This window comes from Nerophis lumbriciformis, linkage group LG12 (assembly GCF_033978685.3).
Source record: "Nerophis lumbriciformis linkage group LG12, RoL_Nlum_v2.1, whole genome shotgun sequence".
NCBI classification, from domain to species: Eukaryota; Metazoa; Chordata; class Actinopteri; order Syngnathiformes; family Syngnathidae; genus Nerophis; species Nerophis lumbriciformis.
In genome coordinates this window covers 9567091-9584708 of record NC_084559.2, presented here as the reverse complement: position 1 = coordinate 9584708, position 17618 = coordinate 9567091, and the positions used below count along the sequence as shown (strand labels likewise).

Genomic DNA, 17618 nt, shown 5'->3' with positions numbered 1-17618 from the left:
ATACATACACAAAGTGCACACAATTTCAGTAAATAATGTAACTTTGGAACACAACATCATAGTTTTCACAGCTTTTTGCTTGTTAGAGTTAGAGTGTTTTCAAGTAGAGTTCTAATTCTTTTTTAAAAGCACAAAAACAGAAACTTACATTTATGAATATAAAACTTAGCCAATAGTATAATGAGGTCGCAAAGGTAAAATTAATTTTCTATCTTTTTTTTTTTCATATTGTGAATAATAATAATACAAATAAAGAAAAACAATTTGCGTGTCGCGGGAATAACACGTCATCACGTTCAGCCGACCGAGTTACGAGTTTTGTCTGACTCATTTATATCATCATGTTAAATCCTACATACTTTATTTTATTATCTTTTCTTTACAAACTTTGTTAAAAGCTTATCTGGAGCGTGAAATGTTCACCATGTACGTTTTATTCGGTTTATAGCTCAAGTGACGTCATAGAACTTCCACGCCAGCGATGAGTGAAACATTACTTTTCTGTCTTTTACTACTTTCTATCACTAACTACTCGGAAGCTGCTTTTCTCATTCATGTTGACCTCGGAAGAGCAGCAGCACGACTGGAACACTTCTGGAGAAGCACTGGCTTCTGGTGAGAAAGAAAAAGAAAACTAGTTTTCATTTGATCAACAAAAGAAGAATAGAGATAAAAGATGAGTCATGCTAACTCTTCCTTAAACTATGTTCTTTCAAAGCTGGGAATTCATCAATGTAATATATATTTATTTATTATGTCATCAATATAATATATATTTATTTATTAATTCATCAATGTAATATATATTGAGGCTGTTGTAGTTCGAAAGTGCTTATATTGTGACGATACCTTTAGTATAGCAAAGTGGTTCTCTAACTTGTTTTTCCACCACAATGGCCAACATTACAATAGAGTAACATTTCATTCAAACATTGAACATTACAATAGAGTAACATTTCATTCAAACATTGAACATTACAATACAATAGAATAGTCGGCCTAAGATTTCATTCAAAACAAGGCAGAGGTTTTATTCCACATATTTCACAAACATGACGATAGTCTATTTACAGTCCATGTTGGCCTAGCACTAGAATGACTAGAATCCCTGGAATAGTAGAACTATTTCAAAAATACACTACAGGTAAAAGCCAGTAAATTAGAATATTTTGAAAAACTTGATTTATTTCAGTAATTGCATTCAAAAGGTGTAACTTGTACATTATATTTATTCATTGCACACAGACTGATGCATTCAAATGTTTATTTCATTTAATTTTGATGATTTGAAGTGGCAACAAATGGAAATCCAAAATTCCGTCTGTCACAAAATTAGAATATTACTTAAGGCTAATACAAAAAAGGGATTTTTAGAAATGTTGGCCAACTGAAAAGTATGAAAATGAAAAATATGAGCATGTACAATACTCAATACTTGGTTGGAGCTCCTTTTGCCTCAATTACTGCGTTAATGCGGCGTGGCATGGAGTCGATGAGTTTCTGGCACTGCTCAGGTGTTATGAGAGCCCAGGTTGCTCTGATAGTGGCCTTCAACTCTTCTGTGTTTTTGGGTCTGGCATTCTGCATCTTCCTTTTCACAATACCCCACAGATTTTCTATGGGGCTAAGGTCAGGGGAGTTGGCGGGCCAATTTAGAACAGAAATACCATGGTCCGTAAACCAGGCACGGGTAGATTTTCCTGGATCTCAGGAAACAGAGTGGACCGACACCAGCAGATGACATGGCACCCCAAACCATCACCCAACCATGCAAATTTTGCATTTCCTTTGGAAATCGAGGTCCCAGAGTCTGGAGGAAGACAGGAGAGGCACAGGATCCACGTTGCCTGAAGTCTAGTGTAAAGTTTCCACCATCAGTGATGGTTTGGGGTGCCATGTCATCTGCTGGTGTCGGTCCACTCTGTTTCCTGAGATCCAGGGTCAACGCAGCCGTCTACCAGCAAGTTTTAGAGCACTTCATGCTTCCTGCTGCTGACCTGCTCTATGGAGATGGAGATTTCAAGTTCCAACAGGACTTGGCGCCTGCACACAGCGCAAAATCTACCCGTGCCTGGTTTACGGACCATGGTATTTCTGTTCTAAATTGGCCCGCCAACTCCCCTGACCTTAGCCCCATAGAAAATCTGTGGGGTATTGTGAAAAGGAAGATGCAGAATGCCAGACCCAAAAACGCAGAAGAGTTGAAGGCCACTATCAGAGCAACCTGGGCTCTCATAACACCTGAGCAGTGCCAGAAACTCTTCGACTCCATGCCACGCCGCATTAACGCAGTAATTGAGGCAAAAGGAGCTCCAACCAAGTATTGAGTATTGTACATGCTCATATTTTTCATTTTCATACTTTTCAGTTGGCCAACATTTCTAAAAATCCCTTTTTTGTATTAGCCTTAAGTAATATTCTAATTTTGTGACACACGGAATTTTGGATTTTCATTTGTTGCCACTTCAAATCATCAAAATTAAATGAAATAAACATTTGAATGCATCAGTCTGTGTGCAATGAATAAATATAATGTACAAGTTACACCTTTTGAATGCAATTACTGAAATAAATCAAGTTTTTCAAAATATTCTAATTTACTGGCTTTTACCTGTATATTGCCTAAAGTATTTGGCCACCTGCCTTGACTCACATATGAACTTCAAGTGCCATCCCATTCCTAACCCATAGGGCAGTGTTTTTCAACCACTGTGCCGCGGCACACTAGTGTGCCGTGAGATACAGTCTGGTGTGTCGTGGGAGATGATCTAATTTCACCTATTTGGGGTGAAAATATTGTTTGCAAAGCAGTAATTATAGTCTGCAAATGATGTGTTGTTGTTGAGTGTCGGTGCTGTCTAGAGCTCGGCAGAGTAACCGTGTAATACTCTTCTATATCAGTAGGTGGCAGCAGGTAGCTAATTGCTTTGTAGATGTCGGGAACAGCGGGAGGCAGGGTGCAGGTAATAAGGTGAGTGTCCCTAAGAAAAGGCATTGAAGCTTAGGGTGTCATGTCTTTTGGATCATGTTTTGTTTTGTTTACTTATTGGACTCTTTAGTTTCTGTTTACGCTCCATTGATTTTGTTTCCATGACGACCCATTAGTTTTCACCTGTCCTCAAGTCACGCACCTGTCTCACGCTTTGCACTTGCGCACCTGTCACTAATCATGTCACTGCTATTTAAGCCTGTCTGTTTCTGTTGATCGTCCTGGTGACATTGTCCATCCATACTACAAACCCCGTTTCCATATGAGTTGGGAAATTGTGTTAGATGTAAATATAAACGGAATACAATGATTTGCAAATCATTTTCAACCCATATTCAGTTGAATGCACTACAAAGACAACATATTTGATGTTCAAACTCATAAACTTTTTTTTTGCAAATAATAATTAACTTAGAATTTCATGGCTGCAACACGTGCCAAAGTAGTTGTGAAAGGGCATGTTCACCACTGTGTTACATCACCTTTTCTTTTAACAACACTCAATAAACGATTGGGAACTGAGGAAACTAATTGTTGAAGCTTTGAAAGTGGAATTCTTTCCCATTCTTGTTTTATGTAGAGCTTCAGTCGTTCAACAGTCCGGGGTCTCCGCTGTCGTATTTTACGCTTCATAATGCGCCACACATTTTCAATGGGAGACAGGTCTGGACTGCAGGCGGACCAGGAAAGTACCCGCACTCCTTTTTTACGAAGCCACGCTGTTGTAACACGTGCTGAATGTGGCTTGGCATTGTCTTGCTGAAATAAGCAGGGGCGTCCATGAAAAAGATGGCACTTAGATGGCAGCATATGTTGTTCCAAAACCTGTATGTACCTTTCAGCATTAACACATGTGTAAGGTACCCATGCCTTGGCCACTAATGCACCCCCATACCATCACAGATGCTGGCTTTTGAACTTTGCGTCGATAACAGTCTGGATGGTTCGCTTCCCCTTTGGTCCAGATAACACGATGTCGAATATTTCCAAAAACAATTTGAAATGTGGACTCGTCAGACCACAGAACACTTTTCCACTTTGCATGAGTCCATCTTAGATGATCTCGGGCCCAGAGAAGCCAGCGGCATTTCTGGGTGTTGTTGATAAATGGCTTTCGCTTTGCATAGTAGAGTTTTAACTTGCACTTAAAGATGTAGCGACCAACTGTATTTAGTGACAGTGGTTTTCTGAAGTGTTCCTGAGCCCATGTGGTGATATCCTTTAGAGATTAATGTCGGTTTTTGGTACAGTGCCGTCTGAGGGATGGAAGGTCACGGTCATTCAATGTTGGTTTCCGGCCATGCCGCTTACGTGGAGTGATTTCTCCGCATTCTCTGAACTTTTTGATGATATTATGGACCATAGATGTTGAAATCCCTAAATTTCTTGCAATTGCACTTTGAGAAACGTTCTTAAACTGTTCGACTATTTGCTCACGCAGTAGTGGACAAAGGGGTGTACCTCGCTCCATCCTTTCTTGTGAAAGACTAAGCATTTTTTGGGAAGCTGTTTTTATACCCAATCATGGCACCCACCTGTTCCCAATTAGCCTGCACACCTGTGGGATGTTCCAAATAAGTGTTTGATGAGCATTCCTCAACTTTATCAGTATTTATTGCCACCTTTCCCAACTTCTTTGTCACGTGTTGCTAGCATCAAATTCTAAAGTTAATGATTATTTGCACAAAAAAAAAATGTTTATGAGTTTGAACATCAAATATGTTGTCTTTGTAGCATATTCAACTGAATATGGCTTGAAAATGATTTGCAAATCATTGTATTCTGTTTATATTTACATCTAACACAATTTCCCAACTCATATGGAAATGGGGTTTGTATATCTGTTACCTATGATATTCCTGTTTACTATAGTTCATGCTTCATGCCATGCCACAGTAAGTGTTTTTGTTTCGTGTTTATAGTTAATTGCCTTTATGCGAGTCTTTTGGTTTCATTAGTCAAGTTTGTTCTCCGCCATTGTGCGCGCCTTTTGTTTGCTTCCTTTTTTCGTAGTTTGTTAGTGTTTAAATAAATATGTACTCACCTCCAAGCCATGTCCGATCCAGCTTTACTTGCATCTCGGGAAAAACAAAACCCTCACAGTCCAAGTCATGACATAGGGAAGGCTATGCAGAACGAAACAAAAACTGAACTGGCTACAAAGTAAACAAAAACAGAATGCTGGACGACAGCAAAGACTTACTGTGGAGCAAAGACAAAATACATCCAAACATGACATGACAATCAACAATGTCCCTACAAAGAAGGATAAAAACAACTGAAATATTCTTGACTGCTAAAACAAAGTAGATGCGGGAAATATCACTCAAAGGAAGACATGAAACTGCTACAGGAAAATACCAAAAAAAAGAGAAAACGCCACCAAAATAGGAGTGCAAGACAAGAAGTAAAACACTACACACAGGAAAACAGCAAACAAGTCCAAATAAGTCAGGGTGTGATGTGACAGGTGGTGACAGTACACCTACTTTGAGACAAGAGCTATAGTGATGCATGCTTGGTTATGCTTTAAAGTCATATCCAACGACTTTTTACTGTCAACTGAGTTTCGTTTTTTAATAATTTCTGCTGGTGGTGTGCCTCCGCATTTTTTCATCGTAAAAAATGTGCCTTGGCTCAAAAAAGGTTAAAAAACACTGGTATAGGGTTGAATATGATGTGGGTCCACCTTTTGCAGCTATTACAGCTTCAACTCTTCTGGGAAGGCTGTCCACAAGGTTGCTGAGTGTGTTTATAGGAATTGTCCACCATTCTTCCAAAAAGCGCATTGGTGAGGTCACACACTGATGTTGCTGGCTCTCAGTCTCCGTTCTAATTCATCCCAAAGGTGTTCTATCAGGTTCAGGTCAGGACTCTGTGCAGGCCAGTCAAGGTCATCCACACCAGACTCTGTCATCCATGTCTTTATGGACCTTGCTTTGTGCACTGGTGCACAGTCATGTTGGAATAGGAAGGGGCTTGTTCCAAACTGTTCCCACAAGGTTGGGAGCATGGAATTGTCCAAAATGTTTTGGTATCCTGGAGCATTCAGAGTTCCTTTCACTGGAACTAAGGGGCCAAGCCCAACTCCTGAAAAACAACCCCACACCATAATTCCTCCTCCACCAAATGTCACGCTCGTCACAATGCGGTCCGAAATGTAGCGTTCTCCTGGCAACCTCCAAACCCAGACTGGTCCATCAGATTGCCAGATGGAAAAGTGTGATTCATCAGTCCATAGAAGGTGTCTCCACTGCTCTAGAGTCCAGTGGTGATGTCCTTTACACCACTGCATCCCACGCTTTGCATTGGACTTGGTGGTGTATGGCTTAGATTCAGCTGCTCGGCCATGGAAACCCATTCCGTACTGTACGTGAGCTAATTGGAAGGTGACATGAAGTTTGGAGCTCTGTAGCAAGTGACTGTGCAGAAAGTCTTTGCACTATGCTGACCTCTCTGTCAGTTTACGTGGCCTACCACTTGGTGGCTGAGTTGCTGTTGTTCCCAAACTCTTCACTTTTCTTATAATAAAGGAAATATTTAGGAGTGAGGAAATTTCAGGACTGGATTTGTTGCACAGGTGGCATCCTATGACAGTTCCACGCTGGAAATCACTGAGAGCGGCCCATTCTTTCACAAATGTTTGTAGAAACAGTCTCCATGCCTAAGTGCTTGATTTGATACACCGGGCCAAGTGATTAGGGCACCTGGTTCTCATCATTTGGATGGCTGGCCAAATACTTTTGGCAATATAGTGTGTCAGTACCTATTGAGGTGCATGTGATTGTAACACTGGGCGTGTGTTGTTGTAGTCCTCCCCTCCCTCACACCCAGGCTCACCAATATGACCTGGGCATTGACCAGCAACAGAACCTGGCCTATGTGGGTTCTGTCCCCCATGGAGGGATCCAGCAGGTCCGAATACACTGGATGTTGGAGCTGGTCTCTGGACAGTAAGTGAGAGTCTTGTAAGTTTGCTATTCCCATGTGTTGTTATTGCTAGTCAGGGTCTGCTTTTGTCCTTTCAGAGATATCGGAGGCCAACCCCAGTACGATTTTACAAAACTGGACCAGCTGATTAGTCTCTTATGGATTAATGGACTTCAACCAGGTACTGTCCCCATTCACATTGTCACATCTGTAATTAATATCTTTATAATGTATTTCTAAAAGAGTCTTCAAATGATGTTAACAAAAAAGTGAAATGTAAGTAAGATGAAATATGTCAAATAAGGGTGATATTTGCTTATTTTCTGTCTGATAAGATCATTCTTCTCACTAAGCAGATTTTATGTTAGAGTGTTTTACTTGTTTTAAGTGTTTTGGTCCTAAATGATCTCAGTAAGATATTACAGCTTGTTGCTGAGATTTGATGACCTATATTGAGTAAAACATGCTTGAAACTAGAATATCAAGTGTTGCAAAGCTGTGTCATCAACACTCACAAGTATAAAACTACTTTTTTAAAGTCATCATTTCTTACTTCAAGCATGAAAAATAAAAATCATGACTTTGACACAATTGTGTCTCATAATTAAAACAGATGACAGCCAAATGGACTTTGCGGTTTTATTTTCAATGAAACAATAGAAAAGAGGTACTCATATAGTAGTACAGTTGGCACAGTACAGTAAACTGACAGTTAATATTTAAACATTTAACATTTAACATTTCAAACAATTTTGAACAGAAATAGTTCATGCACATTCAGATAAATTCCTCAAAATTACGATTAAAACATTTTTGGCCGGGGGCCGGGCTGTATATATGCGCTAGAGATGCGCGGATAGGCAATTATTTCATCCGCAACCGCATCAGAAAGTTGTCAACCATCCGCCATCCACCCGACCTAACATTTGATCAGAACCGCACCCGCCCGTTGTTATATATCTAATATAGACGATGCAAGGCATTAGTGAAGTTATAAAGCTTTTGCCTGTTAAAGAAAGGAGACTGATCCAATGCAGCACAGACATTCGCGTGCCACGCTGTCACGACCCAGACGCACACCAGTGCGCAATCATATGGGAGCTGCGCTGAGCGCACCTCCAAGCGCGTCTCGCTGCCGGCGACGGCCGGGTATATGGGCCCGACGCTCCAGCGCCATCCATTTTCAGGGCTAGTTGATTCGGCAGGTGGGTTGTTACACACTCCTTAGCGGGTTCCGACTTCCATGGCCACCGTCCTGCTGTCTATATCAACCAGGGTGAGCCCCACCCCTTTCGTGAGCGCACTGCGCACGGAGTGACCCCTGTTACACGCCCCCGGCCACGGGGGTGGCGGGCAGGTAAGCTGCTTACCTGCTGCGCGTGACGCCGGCCGCGGCGAAGGCGGACGAGGCGGGGTGTCGGTGCGGTGGGCGCGGTGGTGACCCTGGACGTGCGTCGGGCCCTTCTCGCGGATCGCCTCAGCTACGGCTCCCGGTGGGGCCCTCTCGGGGGAAGGGGCCTCGGTCCCGGACCCCGGCGAGGCGTCCCTTCTCCGCTCCGTAAAAGTGTCCATCTCTTTTCTTTTTTCTTCTTCTGTTGTGGCATATGCTGCAGGTGCCTGCTCGTTTTTCGTATGTGGGTAACAACATTTAACTATGTATATATATTTCCCAATTGGTTTAACTGCCACCCGCCTGAATCTATTTAAAATCTAATTTTTTTTAATTTCATCCGCCCGATCCGCGGACTGTGCGGTTGTGCCCGCAAACCGCGCATCTCTAGTACCCATTCACCAGGATGTAGAACACATTGTCACATCTGTAATTAATATCTTTATAATGTATTTTTAGAAAAGTCTTCAAATGATGTTAACATGTAACACTCACAAGTATATTTTTGTCCAAATGTCCAAAACACACCCAGCAATGGTGCACAGGAAGGCGGGGAAGAAGAGGGGAAAAGGCGGCCAAAATGGTCAAAAGTCCCAATTTTGTCCCGCCGGCCGCGCAAGTCCCAGAAAAATATTCCAAAACGCACCCAGCAAAGTCCCACGGGAAGTGAGGGAGAAAAGTGAGAAAATTCAGCAAAAGTCCCCAAAAATGTTCAAAATACCTCCCCAGGTTCGAGTCCCACAAGTCCTGCCGCCGGCCGCGCAAGTCCTGGGATGCCCAAAATGTCCATAACACACCCAGCCGAGTCCCACGGGGAGGGGGGATAAAAGTTGGAAAAGTCGACAAAAGTCCCAAAAATGTTCAAAATACCTACCCAGGTTCAAGTCCCACATGGAATGTCACAAGTCTTAAGACTTGTGACACTCCATGTGTGATTTTTGAACTTTTTACCGACTTTTCTCACTTTTCTCCCTGCCTTCCTGTGGGACTTTGCTGGGCGCGTTTTGGACATTTTGGGACTTTTGACCATTTTGGCCGCCTTTTCCCCTCTTCTGGGGAAAAGGCGTGGGTAGGTATTTTTAACATTTTTGGGACTTTTACCGACTTTTCCAACATTTATCCCCCCCCCCCCCTGGGACTCGGCTGGGTGTGTTATGGACATTTTGGGCACACTGGGACTTGCGCGGCCATACATAAGATTTTATGTTTGAGTGTTTTACTTGTTTTAAGTGTTTTGGTCCTAAATGATGTCAGTAAGATATTACAGCTTATTGCTGGGATTTGATTACCTATATTGAGTAAAACATGCTTGAAACTATTTTTGTCCAAAACACACCCAGCAATGGTGCACAGGAAGGCGGGGAAGAAGAGGGGAAAAGGCGGCAAAAATGGTCAAAAGTCCCAATTGTGTCCAAAATACCTCCCCGGGTTCCAGTCCCACGAGTCCCACCGCCGGCCGCACAAGTCCCGGGATGCAAAAAAATTCCAAAACGCACCCACCAAAGTCCCACGGGAAGTGGGGGAGAAAAGTGAGAAAATTCAGCAAAAGTCCCCAAAAATGTTCAAAATACCTCCCCAGGTTCGAGTCCCACAAGTCCTGCCGCCGGCCGCGCAAATCCTGGGATGCCCAAAATGTCCATAACACACCCAGCCGAGTCCCACGGGGAGGGGGGATAAAAGTTGGAAAAGTCGACAAAAGTCCCAAAAATGTTCAAAATACCTACCCAGGTTCAAGTCCCACATGGAATGTCACAAGTCTTAAGACTTGTGACACTCCATGTGTGATTTTTGAACTTTTTACCGACTTTTCTCACTTTTCTCCCCACCTTCCCGTGGGACTTTGCTGGGCGCGTTTTGGACATTTTGGGTGACTCGAACCTGGGTAGGTATTTTGAACATTTTTGGGGCTTTTGCTGACTTTTCCAACTTTTATCTCCCCTCCCCATGGGACTCGGCTGGGTGTGTTATGGACATTTTGGGCATCCCGGGACTTGCGCGGCCATACATAAGATTTTATGTTAAAGTGTTTTACTTGTTTTAAGTGTTTTGCTCCTAAATGATGTCAGTAAAATATTACAGCTTGTTGCTGAGATGTGATGACCTATATTGAGTAAAACATGCTTGAAACTAGAATATCAAGTGTTGTAAGATTTTATGTTAGAGTGTTTTACTTGTTTTAAGTGATTTGGTCCTAAATGATGTCAGTAAGATATTACAGCTTGTTGCTGAGATGTGATGACCTATATTGAGTAAAACATGCTTGAAACTAGAATATCAAGTGTTGCAAAGCTGTGTCATCAACACTCACAAGTATAAAACTACTTTTTTAAAGTCATCATTTCTTATTTCAAGCATGAACAAAAAAAATCATGACTTTGACACAATTTTGTGTCATAATTAAAACGGATGGAATTTGCTGTTTTATTTCCAATGAAACAATAGAAAAGAGGTACTCATATAGTAGTACAGTTGGCACAGTACAGTAAACTGACAGTTAATATTTAAACATTTAACATTTCTAACAATTTTGAACAGAAATAGTTCATGCACATTCAGGTAAATTCTTTAAAATTACATTTAAAAAAATTTGGCCGGGGCCGGGCTGTATATATGTGCACTAATTGACTGAAAGAGCACGCACTTGGCGCGATGATGTCATGTTATCCATGGAAAAAAGCATTTTTAGACAATATGATTTGCCTGAGCGGCTAGGAGACCCCGAGAGTAACAAGCGCTTGCCTTGTTGCCTTTCCATTAAGAACAATAAACTAGTTTTTAGTATAAGTTTGCTGCTTTCAAGAAATGTAATATCATTATGTCAAGATAATGGCACTAGCATTTACTTCCTTTAAGAATATTTTTCAACATATTGAGCAAAAAGGTCTCTTTTTTTTTTCTACCAAGAAAAGTACAGTTGTTATTAGTGAGAATATACTTTATTTTAAGCTATTTTTGGCTTCATTGAGGTTAGCTAATTTGACTTGTTTTGGAAAGTCTTGACAAGCCAAATGTTCTTGTTCTATTGGCAGATAATTTTGCTTAGTTTAAATAAAATACCCATAATTTATGTATTTTGTTTCTTGTTTTTGAACACTGACTTTTTGCAGTGCAGTGGATACCCACACTGCAAAAAGTCAGTGTTCAAAAACAAGGAAAAAAAATACAAAACTAAGCAAAATTATCTGCCAATAGAACAAGAACATTTGGCTTGTCAAGACTTTACAAAACAAGTCAAATTAGCTAACTTCAATGAACCCAAAAATACCTTAAAATAAGTATATTCTCACTAATAACAACTGCACTACTATATGAGTACGTATTTTCTATTGTTTCATTGAAAATAAAAGAGCAAAGTCCATTTGGCTGTCATCTGTTTTAATTATGAGACACAATTGTGTCAAAATCATGATTTTTTCTTTCATGCTTGAAATAAGAAATTATGACTTTAAAAAAGTAGTTTTATACTTGTGAGTGTTGATGACACAGCTTTGCAACACTTGATATTCTAGTTTCAAGCATGTTTTACTCAATATAGCTCATCACATCTCAGCAACAAGCTGTAATATCTTACTGAGATCATTTAGGAGCAAAACACTTAAAACAAGTAAAACACTCTAACATAAATCTTATGTATGGCCGCGCAAGTCCCGGGATGCCCAAAATGTCCATAACACACCCAGCCGAGTCCCATGGGGAGGGGAGATAAAAGTTGGAAAAGTCAGCAAAAGCCCCAAAAATGTTCAAAATACCTACCCAGGTTCGAGTCGCCCAAAATGTCCAAAACGCGCCCAGCAAAGTCCCACGGGAAGGCAGGGAGAAACTTTGTAAAATCCGGCCTCCAAACGTGAAAGTTGACTTCCAAGACCCCCCACAAATAGCTAGGCTCTACAGTGCTGTATCATGTCTTTGTTACCTTTGTTACCTGACTGTGACTGATGTTGGTGAAAGTTGATTAACATGAACACACTTATTCCATCTCCACCTCACCTTTTAGGTTTTGAACTGATGGGCAGCGTGTCAAACTATTTCAGCGACTTTGAAGACAAAGTTCAAGTGTATAAGTGGAAGAATCTGGTTTATCTCATCGCCAAGAGGTACATAGGTGAGTGAGTGTGGGTTGGTATTGTTTACAGCGTCCAAGCGGAGGATGTGGAGATGTTGTCTGTTGACTGTGACTTCCAGACAGATACGGTCTGGGGAGTGTATCTCAGTGGAACTTTGAAACATGGAACGAGCCCAACAACCACGACTTTGATAATGTCAGCATGTCAATTCAAGGTGAGTACATTTTTAGTACATCATGTGGTCAGGGCTCCTGAAGGGCCCACCCATCCTACCCTACATACACACCAGTGACGTGCGGTGAGGTTGATGGCTGGTGAGGCACTGACTTCATCACAGTCAGATTTACAAACATATGAACCCTAAAGAGTATCTTATTCACCATTTGATTGGCAGCAGTTAACGGGTTATGTTTAAAAGCTCATACCAGCATTCTTCCCTGCTTGGCACTCAGCATCAAGGGCGCCGCTGCTGCCCACTGCTCCCCTCATATCCCAGGGGGTGAGCAAGGGGATGGGTCAAATGCAGATGACAAATTTCACCACACCTAGTGTGTGTGTGACAATCATTGGTACTTTAACTTAACTTTAACTTTACACATACAAACTGTAGCACACAAAAAAGCACATTTAATAAAAAAAAACGTTATCATGGTCTTACCTTGACTTATAAGTGCGGGAACAGTGGTGTTCGTGTTGGAGGAGTTGTGAATGAATGAAATATGAAATCCGTGCTGCAGTCTGCAGGTGTACCTAATGTTGTGTCCCTGCAGTCGTTCACGGCTCCTCCGGCGCCAGCAATGTTGTTTTTGCACTTTTTGGCTTCTTGTTAAGTGACTTTTTTGGGGTGGATTCGGTCTTTTGCACGTGGAGGGTTTGGGTGTGGGCTTTGGTTGGTGTGGCGCTCCGGTCGGGGGGTGCAGTCCGCGCGGAGGTGCATTAACCGGCACCAGGAGGCGGGGTTACGCGAGCCTCACACAGTGCGTCTTCGCAGCAGTTTTATGATTGCTCAGCACAAGAAATACGTTACACACATACAGTTGTTGACAAAATACACTGTACATTATATACCTCAGCTAACTAAACTATGGAAATGTATAATATAGTTCATATAGCAATACGGTCTCACTGCACAGCAGGCCAGTAGTTAGCCGAGTCATTGCGCAATCCATGTTGAGGCACTGAGTAGAGATGCGCGGTTTGCGGGCACAACCGCGGAGTCCGCGGATTATCCGCGGATCGGGCGGATGAAATAAAAAAAAATTAGATTTTATCCGCGGGTCGGGTCGGGTGGTTGAAAAAAAAAAAAAAAAAGATTTTAAATAGATTCAGGCGGGTGGCAGTTAAACCAATTGGGAAATATATATACATAGTTAAATGTTGTTACCCACATACGAAAAACGAGCAGGCACCTGCAGCATATGCCACAACAGAAGAAGAAAAAAAAGAGATGGACACTTTTACGGAGCGGAGAAGGGACGCCTCACCGGGGTCCGGGACCGAGGCCCCTTCCCCCGAGAGGGCCCCACCGGGAGCCGTAGCTGAGGCGATTCGCGAGAAGGGCCCGACGCACGTCCAGGGTCACCACCGCGCCCACCGCACCGACACCCCGCCTCGTCCGCCTTCGCCGCGGCCGGCGTCACCCGCAGCAGGTAAGCAGCTTACCTGCCCGCCACCCCCGTGGCCGGGGGCTCGTAACAGGGGTCACTCCGCGCGCTCCGCCCGCGCAGCTTACCTGCCCGCCACCCCCCCTGTAACCGGGGGCGCGTAACAGGGGTCACTCCGCGCGCAGTGCGCTCACGAAAGGGGTGGAGCTCACCCTGGTTGATATAGACAGCAGCTAGGACGGTGGCCATGGAAGTTGGAACCCGCTAAGGAGTGTGTAACAACCCACCTGCCGAATCAACTAGCCCTGAAAATGGATGGCGCTGGAGCGTCGGGCCCATATACCCGGCCGTCGCCGGCAGCGAGACGCGCTTGGAGGTGCGCTCTGCGCGGCTCCCATATGATTGCGCACTGGTGTGCGTCTGGGTCGTGACAGCGTGGCACGCGAATGTCTGTGCTGCATTGGATCAGTCTCCTTTCTTTAACAGGCAAAAGCTTTATAACCTCACTAATGCCTTGCATCGTCTATATTAGATATATAACAACGGGCGGGTGCGGGCGGATGCGGTTCTGATCAAATGTTAAATCGGGTGGATTGCGGATGTTTGACGACTTTCTGATGCGGTTGCGGATGAAATAATTGCCTATCCGCGCATCTCTAGCACTGAGTGACGTGCCTCAACTGGCTGCTGTTCACCGCACCGTCTCTTCTCAGTATTTGAACGGCAAATGTGAAAATTCAGCGATTTTGAATAAAAATAATCTAAAACTGGTGAAGTTAAATGGAAAATAACTTTATAGTATAATCACTGGATACATATAACAATTTAATTATTTTTTTTCTTTTTACATTTTTTTTCTTTCCATGATACACACACACTTGGTATGTTTACATGCTCTAAAACTGATTATTGCATGGATTTGGATGAAACCAGCCGTTTTAAACACATGTAAACACTTTTTAATTAGGTTTTTGACTTTTTAAAATGGGATTAACATATGGGTTAGGTGGGTTATACTTGTATAGCGCTTTTCTACCTTCAAGGTACTCAAAGCGCTTTGACACTATTTGCACATTCACCCATTCACACACACATTCACACACTGATGTCGGAAGCTGCCATGCCAGGCTCTAACCACCACCCATCAGGAGCAAGGGTGAAGTGTCTTGCTCAAGGACACAACGGTTGTGACTAGGATGGTAGAAGGTGGGGGATTGAACCAGGAACCCTCAGGTTGCTGGCACGGCCACTCTCCCAACCGTGCCAATCCTTCCCCAATATCCAAAACATTGAGATAAACCCCCCTAAAAAATGTGTTTGAAGGTTGTTGTTTTTGCAAAAAAGTGTCAACAAATTTAATGTGAAGTGGCCATAAAATAATTTAAATAATTATATAACTTGTCAATGTTGTTAAAAAGCTCCTCGGTGGCAAGGCCCCGGGGGTGGATGAGATCCGCCCGGAGTTCCTTAAGGCTCTGGATGCTGTGGGGCTGTCTTGGTTGACAAGACTCTGCAGCATCGCGTGGACATCGGGGGCGGTACCACTGGATTGGCAGACCGGGGTGGTGGTTCCTCTCTTTAAGAAGGGGAACCGGAGGGTGTGTTCCAACTATCGTGGGATCACACTCCTCAGCCTTCCCGGTAAGGTCTATTCAGGTGTACTGGAGAGGAGGCTACGCCGGATAGTCGAACCTCGGATTCAGGAGGAACAGTGTGGTTTTCGTCCTGGTCGTGGAACTGTGGACCAGCTCTATACTCTCGGCAGGGTCCTTGAGGGTGCATGGGAGTTTGCCCAACCAGTCTACATGTGCTTTGTGGACTTGGAGAAGGTATTCGACCGTGTCCCTCGGGAAGTCCTGTGGGGAGTGCTCAGAGAGTACGGGGTATCGGACTGTCTGATTGTGGCAGTCCGCTCCCTGTATGATCAGTGCCAGAGCTTGGTCCGCATTGCCGGCAGTAAGTCGGACACGTTTCCAGTGAGGGTTGGACTCCGCCAAGGCTGCCCTTTGTCACCCATTCTGTTCATAACTTTTATGGACAGAATTTCTAGGCGCAGTCAAGGCGTTGAGGGGATCTGGTTTGGTGGCTGCAGGATTAGGTCTCTGCTTTTTGCAGATGATGTGGTCCTGACGGCTTCATCTGGCCAGGATCTTCAGCTCTCACTGGATCGGTTCGCAGCAGAGTGTGAAGCGACTGGGATGAGAATCAGCACCTCCAAGTCCGAGTCCATGGTTCTCGCCCGGAAAAGGGTGGAGTGCCATATCCGGGTTGGGGAGGAGATCTTGCCCCAAGTGGAGGAGTTCAAGTACCTCGGAGTCTTGTTCACGAGTGAGGGAAGAGTGGATCGTGAGATCGACAGGCGGATCGGTGCGGCGTCTTCAGTAATGCGGACGCTGTATCGATCCGTTGTGGTGAAGAAGGAGCTGAGCCGGAAGGCAAAGCTCTCAATTTACCGGTCGATCTACGTTCCCATCCTCACCTATGGTCATGAGCTCTGGGTTTTGACCGAAAGGACAAGATCACGGGTACAAGCGGCCCAAATGAGTTTCCTCCGCCGTGTGGCGGGGCTCTCCCTTAGAGATAGGGTGAGAAGCTCTGCCATCCGGGAGGAGCTCAAAGTAAAGCCGCTGCTCCTCCACATGGAGAGGAGCCAGATGAGGTGGTTCGGGCATCTGGTCAGGATGCCACCCGAACGCCTCCCTAGGGAGGTGTTTAGGGCACGTCCGACCGGTAGGAGGCCGCGGGGAAGACCCAGGACACGTTGGGAAGACTATGTCTCCCGGCTGGCCTGGGAACGCCTCGGGGTCCCACAGGAAGAGCTGGACGAAGTGGCTGGGGAGAGGGAAGTCTGGGCTTCCCTGCTTAGGCTGCTGCCCCCGCGACCCGACCTCGGATAAGCGGAAGAAGATGGATGGATGGATGGAACTTGTCAATATTCACTTATATGCTGAGATAGGCTCCAGCACCTCCCGCGACCCCGAAAGGGACAAGCGGTAGGAAATGGACGGATGGATGGATGGATGATGATAATAAATCTGTCAAGTTTTCCCTTACTTCAAAGTGTAAAGTAGAGATTATCTGATGCACATAGGATTATCATCCATCCATTTTCTACCGCTTGTCCTCTTTGGGGTCGCGGGGGGTGCTGGAGCCTATCTCAGCTGCATTCGGGCGGAAGGCGGGGTACACCCTGGACAAGTCGCCACCTCCTCGCAGGGCCAACACAGACAGACAGACAACATTCACACTCACATTCACACACTAGGGACCATTTAGTGTTGCCAATCAACTTATCCCCAGGTGCATGTCTTTGGAGGTGGGGGGAGCCTATCCCCAGGTGCATGTCTTTGGAGGTACCCAGAGGGAACCCACGCAGTCACAGGGAGAACATGCAAATTCCACACAGAAAGACCCCGGGGATCAAACCCTGGATCTTCGTATTCATACAAATCATAATAATACACCATTATTATTTTAAACATATTATCATTGGTGCATCTCTTGGGGATTAGGTCTCCCCCTCTCTTTAAAAACCTACTGGCGCCTCTGTTTCCAACTTTGAATGAGGGTCTTTGAACATAACTTTCTCCTATGTTGCCACAATTATGTTTTTACCTCATTTCTATCACCTCATCCTTGTG

General features: G+C 44.1%; 1 protein-coding gene across 1 annotated transcript in view; it reads left to right on the top strand.

Annotated features, from left to right (window-relative positions):
* The first annotated feature begins 287 nt into the window (after positions 1-287).
* idua (alpha-L-iduronidase) overlaps positions 288-17618 on the top strand; it is a 39821-nt gene continuing 22490 nt past the window's right edge. The window contains exons 1-5 of the mRNA XM_061985867.2: positions 288-615; positions 6802-6942; positions 7018-7100; positions 12304-12411; positions 12492-12587. Of these exons, the coding sequence (XP_061841851.2) occupies positions 482-615; positions 6802-6942; positions 7018-7100; positions 12304-12411; positions 12492-12587 (562 nt within the window). The 5' untranslated portion in view covers positions 288-481. The remainder of the gene's footprint in view (positions 616-6801; positions 6943-7017; positions 7101-12303; positions 12412-12491; positions 12588-17618) is intronic.